At 33.1% G+C, this 10,002-nt stretch overlaps 1 protein-coding gene across 1 annotated transcript in view; it reads left to right on the top strand.

Annotated features, from left to right (window-relative positions):
- The first annotated feature begins 1,926 nt into the window (after positions 1-1,926).
- LOC148949706 (uncharacterized) overlaps positions 1,927-10,002 on the top strand; it is a 35,649-nt gene continuing 27,573 nt past the window's right edge. Inside the window, exons 1-2 of the mRNA XM_089093071.1 lie at positions 1,927-2,048; positions 6,855-7,016. Of these exons, the coding sequence (XP_088949197.1) occupies positions 2,000-2,048; positions 6,855-7,016 (211 nt within the window). The 5' untranslated portion in view covers positions 1,927-1,999. The remainder of the gene's footprint in view (positions 2,049-6,854; positions 7,017-10,002) is intronic.

Below are 10,002 nucleotides of genomic sequence, written 5' to 3'. Positions count from 1 at the left end.
AAAGTCAAATAGCAATTCAATTGCAAAATAAACTTTAATCAATATCAATAAATTAGTGAACGCCACAAAGATTAGTAACTACAATAAATAATCTGGTAAAATTTAATTGAAAAGAAACTACCACAAACAGGAGTTTGCCCTCTAAGCCTATCAAACAGTTCCTGGTAATGAACTGTAAGTAAGGAGCGATCCGGCTTAACAGTAGTCGAAACTCTAAAAAACAGAATTTTGATACAAATAGATACATTAAAAGAAGAGGATTTTTATGTTGATTTTAAATATATAAGTTTAATCAAGCTTATTCAAAACCATAAAAAGTTAAGAGCCTGAGAATTGTTGCCCAAGTTTTGAAAAAGAGGAAAACACCCTCTAAAAGTCATAGAATCATAATAAAAATCACACCATCAGATTCAGCATTTTAGAGAACCTTACTGTAGAGATTTCAAGCTCCTATCTGCACAAATGTGAAATTTTTTTTTTTTTGTCAGAAGAAAGATCACGGATGCGTGTTTTTTTTTCCAGGGGTCCTCGTACCGACCCAGTGGTCCTAGAATTTCAACTTAATTAAGTTGATACATGCTCAATCAACTTGTTTTTATCGAGATAATTTCTCGTAGGGGCAAGGGAATTTTCCATGGAGGGGGATCTGAATTTCCGTACATTATTCAAAAAACGATCAGTATTTAGATAAAAACAAGCCTTTTCATCTGAAAGTGAGAAACAACATTAGAGATTAACAGGAACAGAAAATATTACGTATATGAGATGGGTTGCCTCTCCTCAACAGCTTACTCTTACGCTAAAGTTTCTTTTTTAACTTTTAAAAGAGGTTATTATTCTAATTAAACAGCCTTTGTGATTGTGGAGTCATTCTTAAACAACTGGAACAAAAATCAAACTTAGGTTGTTATAAGGTTATTATTAGTTAAAAAATAGGAAAATTAATATGCAAATTTCGTTTTGATTATTCATGTACTTTGAGCCAAATTCAAAACCTGCATTAATTCAAAAACGTGTATATATATATATATATATATATATATATATATATATATATATATATATATATATATATATATATATATATATATATATATATATATATATTTACCGAATATACGTTTGGATATGGGTTACCGAAAATAACCGTTAATTATCCCCATTATTTACGCTAAAGTCTCATAGTGCTTTACAAATACTTCTTATTCCAATTAAACGGCTCTTGTTTTGAGCTGACATTCCTAATGAAAAGGAACAAAAAGCCAATTTGTAGTGCAAAATGCGAGGATTTAGGAGGTGGCAGTTCCCTGCTCATTAATAGAATAAATGTTCGTTTTTAGTTTTAATGCTGCTCTTTATTTTTGCTTGAAAAACTTGTTTTTTATTTCTCTAAAAATGACTAAGTTTCATTCCATAATCTTTAATTTAAATAAAGCCCAATATCATTTTGAGCTATCCAACTGTCTCTACTCTTAATTATAGAACTAATCGTTACCATACCTGTAAGCATACCTCTTTTGAATTTAAATTTGAAAATTGGCGTTGTAGGTTTACAGAATCTGCAAAATGAATACGTGCTTCATTGAGTGAATTATGCTATCTACAATCTATAAAAGATTTCTGCAGAGGACCTGCTTAGAAAAACTTTTTACATAACAGTATCTTTTACAACAACCTTTTCACCAATTAATATTAACAATTGCCCCATCACAAGTTCATACTATTTTGTCAACAAATATAACAGTTGACATCATTAAAGCCTCTAAACTAGATTGTAATGGCTATGGAAACTTAATGATTCAGCTGAAAGAACAAAGCTAACCAAAAAACTTGAGATTTCCATATTTACTTTGTTAACAACTTTTGTATGGATCAACCCGTCTTGGGTTTGCCCATCCTTTTGCGCTGTTGTCTTACTCTAGAGTATATTTACATACCTTCACTACTATAAAGAGAACAAGAAAGCTACTAAAATATTATTTAGTAAGTAAAAGTGATAATGAAATTGATTCTACTGATTTTAGTTGTTTCAATAGCTGCTGCTATTGGTAAGTACTTTGTTTAGTAATTCGGTAGTTTTTCTTGTAAACGTTGAGCCCATAGATGTCAGCTAAGGGTTCAGGTTACCTGATCATGGGTGTCCTCGTAGGAGCAACCCAGTAAAGAGCGAACTCGAGATATTTTAACAGAAAAATGAAAAACGGATATTAAAAAGAACTGCCAACTGAAAAATTGATTTAAATGTTAAATCGGGAATGGTAACTATTAGTTTGTTTCATTTTAATAGTAAAGCCTATTCCAAAAATGTTTTGATGGGAATTTCGGAAAATAGCTGAAAATTTCTTGCAAATCAAACGATATTGAAATTGAAAATTCACCATTGAGATTCCCGCGGTCATACTTGGCGGATGATATATGTGGTCAGCCAAAACCTGAATACATTTTCTTTTATAAGGATTCCCTGCTCTGCTTTAGACACTTTTTTTTAACTTGAACTCTCTTAATTCCCATTTATTTTGCCCTTAGATGCGAGGGAAAAAAAAGAACATTTAAAAATCAAGCACTTGTCCGCTTGACATTCCGATTCAACCTTTATTGACAATATTTAAAAATGTATATTTATTGAAAATACCCCTAAATATAAATTCTCAAACTGTTGGAAATTAGGTTTTATTGCTCCCGTAAAAAAGAAAGGTAACAGGTAAGATTTTCATCATTTCCAACTCGTTACACTTACTCTAATTTTCTCCAAATTATATAGAAGCTTTTTAACTGACTGGTTGAAAATAAAAATAATCTCAAATACTGACCAGAGGCAATCCTGATGCTTACACTCTATGTCGGCCACCCGCTATTCTGTTCACCTTAAAGACAAAATATGTAACTGGCTTGAAAAAAGCAAATACCTAACTAAAAATGCTTTTGATTCACAAAAAACTTTTTATTTAATTAACCGCAAATCATTAGTGAAAAAACTACTAAATCAACTTCAAGTTGGACCCTTTTTAATTAGAATAATTGTGTTTTTTTCACTTTGATACATCGCAAGTTGTCTAATACCTTAATGCATATTTTGATCCCTTCCAAATTTATAACGTTGTACACCAGGGAGCCTTTTTAGAGCCAATTTAATTTCTCGCAAAGATAAATAGCCTTGGTGTCGATTTATCTGATAAAAGAGAATTTTGGTGAAGATTTAACAGTCTTAGAGACATCTTTCAACAGAAGAATAGAAAAAATAACACATACCATGGAGGAAGTATCAGATGAAACTGTGACTAATGCAGGGCTCGTCCGGTATCATCAATGTTAATTAAGTTTATCATGAAATTGAGCACTGTAAAGTTGGTCCCGCTTACACAAGAACTTCACCTTTTTGACTTTACTGCAATTTTTCATAGCAAGTAACTGAATTAACCAGACATGGATCTGAAAACACCATCTTCTTAAGCATTTTCTTCTTTTTAATAAGCAAGGCTTGGATGAAATTTATTTGGTTTAACTCTTATTCTTTTACCAAGCAAATTATTTTAACAAATATACACAATTATATATGCAGACCCTTGTTTCTGTTTGGTTTATTGGGAATTTTCCACAAGTCTTCTGTTTTTGGCTAAACTCTGCGGACTCTTTTGAAAAGGTTAAATAAAGTTCAACTTTTTTCTTACGGCATAAAGTCAACTAAGTTGTATGAGGAAAACGGTAAATTGATTTTGTGGACAGCTTTTTTGACGCTGCTGGAGCGTCGGATAAGGATGACAGTCAACCTTTAAAAGTCAACAATATTAACAATTAATTTACTTCAGATCTTTACTTACGATATTTTAATTTTGATAATTGTTTCTAATTGTTATATTTGCTTGTTTTTTTTTTTTGTGTGAGTGTGTGTGTGTGTCTGTGTGTTCTTTTAATCTAAAGTGCAGATTAGGCTGATCAGGGCACTTGATATAGATTAAATAAAAAAAAAGTTTTTTAAACTGAAAGTAAGGAGCGACATTAAAACTTAAAACGAACAGAAATTATTCCGTATATGAAAGGGGGTGTCCTCGCCGCAAAGCTTCGCTCTTTACACTAAAGTTTTTTATTTTTTTAAAAAGTAAAGTTGTGAGACAGTCATACTTTAGCGTAAAGAGCGAGGCTTTGAGGAGAGGACAGTCCCTTTCATATACAGAATTATTTTTGTTTGTTTTAAGTTTTAATGTCGCTCCTTACTTTCAGTTTAAAAAACTTATTTTTTTATTTAATTTCTGATCGTTTTTAGTTAATGCAGCTTTTATTTTGGCCCACCGTCATTGAATAAGTAAACAAAATTTGCATAAAAATTTTACTTTTCTTTTGCTAAATGGATGTCTCTAAATTTGGTTATGACGTAATTTACAAATTAACTTACGTAACTAACTTATATATTCGTATATTTTTCTTCTGGCAAAAAATACAAAGTTGCAGATTTTTGCAGATATGAGCTTGAAACCTATGTAATAGGGTTTTCTGATACGCTGAATCTGACGGTGTGATTTTCATTAAAAAAATTTTACTTGTAGGGGATATTTCCCCCGTCTTTAAAAAATCGGGTAAATTTTCTCAGGCTCGTAGCCTTTGATGGGTAATACTAAAATTAATAAAATTTATATATTTAGAATCAGCATTTTGAACCCATTCTTTTGATACATTTATTGACATCAAAATTCTGTTTTTAAAAGTTTCGATTACTATTGAGCCGTATCGCTTGTTGTTTTTATTGTTTTTTTTATTACGTATATGTTGTTACGTATATGAGGGGGTTCTCTCCTTAGCCAATACCACGCTCTTTATTTTAAAAGTTAAAAAAAAAATAATTCACAAACCCCTGAATCACAAAGACCTTTTAATTAGAATAGATAGCTCTTTTGAAAACACTAAAAAAAACTGTAGCGTAAAGAGCGAGGTATTGACTAGGGGGAGAACCCCCTCATATATGTTATAATTTCTGTTCGTTTTAAGTTCTAATGTTGCTTCTTATTTTCAGTTGAAAAAAAAATTTGTTTTTTTTAAATTCAATTTCTGATCGTTTTTTAAATAATGCTTGGAAATCCGGCGCCCCCTTCATAGAAATGTCCCTTACCCCAAAGAAACATCCTCCACAGAAAGATTCTCCCGAGTAACCCTCTCCTCCAGCCCCACCCTCCAAAAAAAATCCTTCCTGAAAATGTCTGTATATTTCCCAATAACCAATAAATAATGCTGGCAAGTCCGGCGCCCCGTTCATGGCAACTTTCCTTCCCCCATGAAAACTTCCTTCATGGACAGATCTTCCAACATAACCCCCTACCCCCCCCCCACTACCAGAAAAAAAACCTCCTGAAAACTTCTGTATGCTTCCCAATAACCAATACTATATGTTAACATTGGGTAAATTTGATAACTTTCAGCCCTCCCCCTGGGGGCTTCGGGGGATTAAGTCATCCTAAAAGACATAGTTATCATATTTTCGACCATGCTGAACAAAATGGCTATCTCAAAATTTTGATCGGGTGATTTTAGGAAAAAAATGAACGTGGGAGGGGGCCTAGTTGCCCTCCATTTTTTTGTCACTTAAAAATGGCACTAGAACTTTTAATTTACGTTCCAATGAGCCCTTCCACGATATTATAGGACCACTGGTTCGATACGATCTCCCCTGGGAAAAAAAAAACAAAAAAAACAAATAAACATGCATCCGTGATCTTACGTCTGGCAAAAAATGCAAAATTCTACATTTTTGTAGATAGGAGCTTGAAACCTCTACAGTAGGGTTCTCTGATACGCTGAATATGATGGTGTGATTTTCATTAAGGTTCTGTAACTTTTAGGGAGTCTTTCCCCCTTTTTTTAAAAATCAGCCAAATTTTCTCAGGCGCGTAACTTTTAATAGGTAGCACTAAACTTAATGAAAGTTATATATTTGAAATCAGCATTGAAATCTGATTCTTTTGATATATCTGTTGGTATCAAAAACCCGTTTTCTAGAGTTTTGGTTACCATTGAGCCGGGTCGCTCCTTATTTACAGTTCGTTACCACGAACAGTTTGATTTCTCAGGAATAAACATCTTATCTTAGCCCCTGGATGTACAGAACAATTTCTGTTTATTTTAAGTTGTCATGTCATTCTTTACTATCATTTGGTAAAACATGTTTATGCATATATAATGGTAGTAAAGAGTAACATTAGAACTAAGAACGGACAGAAATTATCTTATATATGAGAAGTTCATCCCCACTCGCTATGCTGGGTTTTACTTTTCTCCATCATACTTCAAGAACAAATGCGACAATGAAAGAGAAGTATGATCAATACTTGCAATTGTTTGCTGCCTACATTTCTTGCACATCGAAATGCTTTCAATTAAAGGTAAAGAATTCGATACTGGATTTTACAATCCTTACTGGTGGTGCTGATTTCATTTTCATTACCCTTCAGCCAGGAGGCGCAATTGGGGGCTGGGGCCAGCAATTCTGTGCTTTCACACTGCCTTCCTCTTTACCAGCCCTTATATTTTTTCCAAGTACCCATTTAGAGCTGGGTTGACTCTGCCTAAGCTTAGAGAGCCACGCCACTGACCCGAGTTCGAAGCCAAATAACCAGCGAAACGTGGAATGGATCCCCTGTCTTCAAGGACAAAGGGTTACAAGTCTAACGCACTAACCACCTCGGCTTGTCTTTCCCTTAGGGATTAGTTCAACATTAGTATAAAGGGTAAGGGCCGAGGAGGCAGCTGTGTCGCCTATATAGAGGATAATTTATGTTCGTTTAGGGATTTTAGTAATTCAGTCTACGCTTTCAATTGAAACAATTTTTTTTTAATTTAATGTCATTTTAAAAAGTCTCTCTTTTCAGCAAGACCAGAATCAGCTAGAGACAAAAGGTTGGCTTCTGATGCACGCAAGTTGGAAGTCAGTGGTGAAGAAATAAAGGTTGCTACGGTACCGTCAGACAATGAACATACCCACATAAGAATTAGGCGTCAGAGACCTTCTTTTGGTAATGGTAAAAAAAAAGGTAAAGAATGTGGCACTAGACGCTTAAGGTCCGAACCGGTGGTGCTGATCGCCGTCTAAAGGTCCTTCAGCCAGAAAGTGTAATGGGGGGATGGAATGCAATGGGATGTTGGTTAGATATGTCTTTTGGTTAATATATCTCATTAAAATAATAAAACTATTTATTCAGTCATGTCACAAAATTTTTCTATATGACCAAATATTGGAATTTGATTAGTCTAAATATAAACCTAACTTTTGATAAGCAAATTCAAAATTAATGAGGCTTACCTATTTAAAATTAGCATACAAAAATGCATAATTTTTCTTTATGTCATATTAGACCAAACTTGGGCGGTAGATCCATTTTTAAAAGTTCAGGTATTTAAGATAGTTTCATGCAGCGGGTCTCAATAGCAAAAGAACGAACAGAAAATGAATAAGAAACTACGTTTGACAACATGACTGGTTTGATAATTTTGGGTATCGTATATAACGCTTTTTTATTCTCAATTCTTAGCAAATACTAGAAATGCTGATTTTTTTTATACACTTTGGATAACCAATATTAGGAGTTAAATACAAACCGCATAAGTTACCAATTAAAGCAACAGTTTTGTTGGATCAGGAATCAAGAATGTTTATATGCAGGTCCCCCCCCCATACATTTTGTAATATACTTAGTTGTTTTTCTCACCAGAAAAAATAATCACCGCCCCATCAGAATTTAATTATTTATGATTTTTTTAAGTATTCTCGTCCCCCTGCTACACTTGTAAGTTGACACAATTGTAGACTAATACTATATAAAATTTTGATTCTTCATTTTAATAGCTTACTTTGTTTAGATTGTTCAAACTTTAAGGTACATAGAAATAAAACTTGTGAATCCATCCCTTCTTTTACAATAATTTCTATGCTCTTGTTCTGAACTTTAAGGCGTCAACCTTTCTTTTCGTAAGTAGTAGAAGATACCATTTTCAAACAGTTCGTGGTAACGAACTGTAAGTAAGGAGCGACCCGGTTCAAAAGTAACCAAAACCCTTAAAACCGTTATTTTAATACCAATAGATACATCACTAGAATCAAATTTTTATGCTGATTTCAAATATATAAGATTCATTCAGTTTAATTTTACCCATCAAAAGTTACGCGCCTGAGAAAATTTGTCTTATTTTCGAAAAAAGAAGAAAACAGCCCCTAAAAGTCATAGAACTTTAATGAAAATCACACCATCAGATTCAGCGTACTAGAGAATCCTACTATAGAAGTTTTAAGCTCCTACCTGCAAAAAAGGAATTTTGTATTTTTTGAAAGAAGAAAGATCACGGATGCGTGTTTCTTTCTTTTTTTTCTCTTTTTTTTTAATTTTCCCAGGGGTGATCGTATCGATCCAGTAGTCCTAGAATATCGTGACAGGGCTCATCTGAATGGCAATTAAAAGTTTTAGTGCCCTTTTTAAGTGACCAAAATAATTGGAGGGCAACTAGACCCCCTCCCACGCTCATTTTTTTTACCGAAGCCACCCAATCAAAATTTTGGGATGGCCATTTTTTTCAGCATAGCCGAAAATCTAATAAATATGTCTTTGAGGATGACTTAATCCCCCACAGTTCCTGGCGGAAGGGCTGAAAGTTATGAACTTTGCTCATTGTTTACATATAGTATTGGTTAATGGGAAGTATACAGACGTTTCAAGAGAGATTTTTTCAGGTGGGGGGGGGTCACAGGAGAGGTTTACGGGGGAGGATCTTTCCATGTAGGATATTTCTTTGGGGGAAGGGAATTTTCTATGAAAGGGGCGCCAGATTTCCCGGCATTATTCAAAAAAAGATCAGAAATTAAATAAAAAAAACAAGTTTTTTCAACTGAAAATAAGGAGTAACATTGAAACTTATAACAAACAGAAATGATTATATATATGAGGGATTTGCCCCCTATTCAATACCTTGCCCTTTAGGCTAAAGTTTTTTTAGTACTTTCAAAAGAGCTATCTATTCTAATTAACCAGCCTTTGTGATTCAGGGTTTATGATCCGAACAAAATTCGAACTTTAGCGTAAAGCTCGAGGTATTGACTAGGGGTAAACTCCCTAATAATCGTAATAAAAACGTACAAATATAAAAGTTCGTTACGTAAGTTAATTCGAAAGTTACGTCAGAACAAAATTTCGAGAAAGCCATTTACCCAAAACAAGTAAAATTAATTTACAAGTTTCATTCTGATTATTCATCTACGGTGAGCCAAAATCAAAGCTCCAATAATTCAAAAACGTTCAGAAATTAAATAAAAAAAACAAGTTTTTTCAACTGAAAGTAATGAGCGACATTAAAACTTAAAACGAACAGAAATTATTCCGTATATAAAAGGGGCTGTCCCCTCCTCAACGCCTTGCTCTTTACGCTAAAGTTTGACTCTGTCACACAACTTTATTTTTTAAAACAATATAAAAAACTTTAGCGTAAACAACGAGGCATTGAGGAGGGGACAGCCCCTTTAATATACGGAATAATTTCTGTTCGTTTTAAGCTTTAATGTCGCTTCTTACTTTCAGTTAAAAAAAACTTCTTTTTTTTTTATTTCATATATTTCAAAATCCATCTGTGTTGTTGAACTTATTTCCAAAATAGTTTTATGAATTGTGCTAAATGCCACTACGGTGTTACTAATTGCATTTTCTGCTGTAAAATGTAAGTTTTAGACTTAAATTTCAAAGTCTTGGTCAGTTATTACACAGAAATTTGTTGTGAATAGAATATTTCAAAACTACCTTGGTCCTATAATGTTTGGTCTTCTGATTTGAAATTTCACATCAGTTTTTTTTTAACTTCTGTATAATTTATTTTACTGCTTTTAGTTTTTGGTCATTTAAAGATTTTAAAGTAAATCATTTCAAATTTAATTCTTACGATTGTCAAATGTTCGAAACTAGATTCAACTTAAAATAATATATTTAAAGTCAAATTACACCCAGAGATACTAATTTCAAGTTAAAAGCAAATTACGTC

Source organism: Artemia sp. Qi Xiang Cuo, chromosome 8, assembly GCF_049724085.1.
Source record: "Artemia sp. Qi Xiang Cuo chromosome 8, ASM4972408v1, whole genome shotgun sequence".
NCBI classification, from domain to species: Eukaryota; Metazoa; Arthropoda; class Branchiopoda; order Anostraca; family Artemiidae; genus Artemia; species Artemia sp. Qi Xiang Cuo.
Note: the sequence above shows the minus strand (reverse complement) of the source record. Positions and strands in the feature narration are given on the sequence as shown.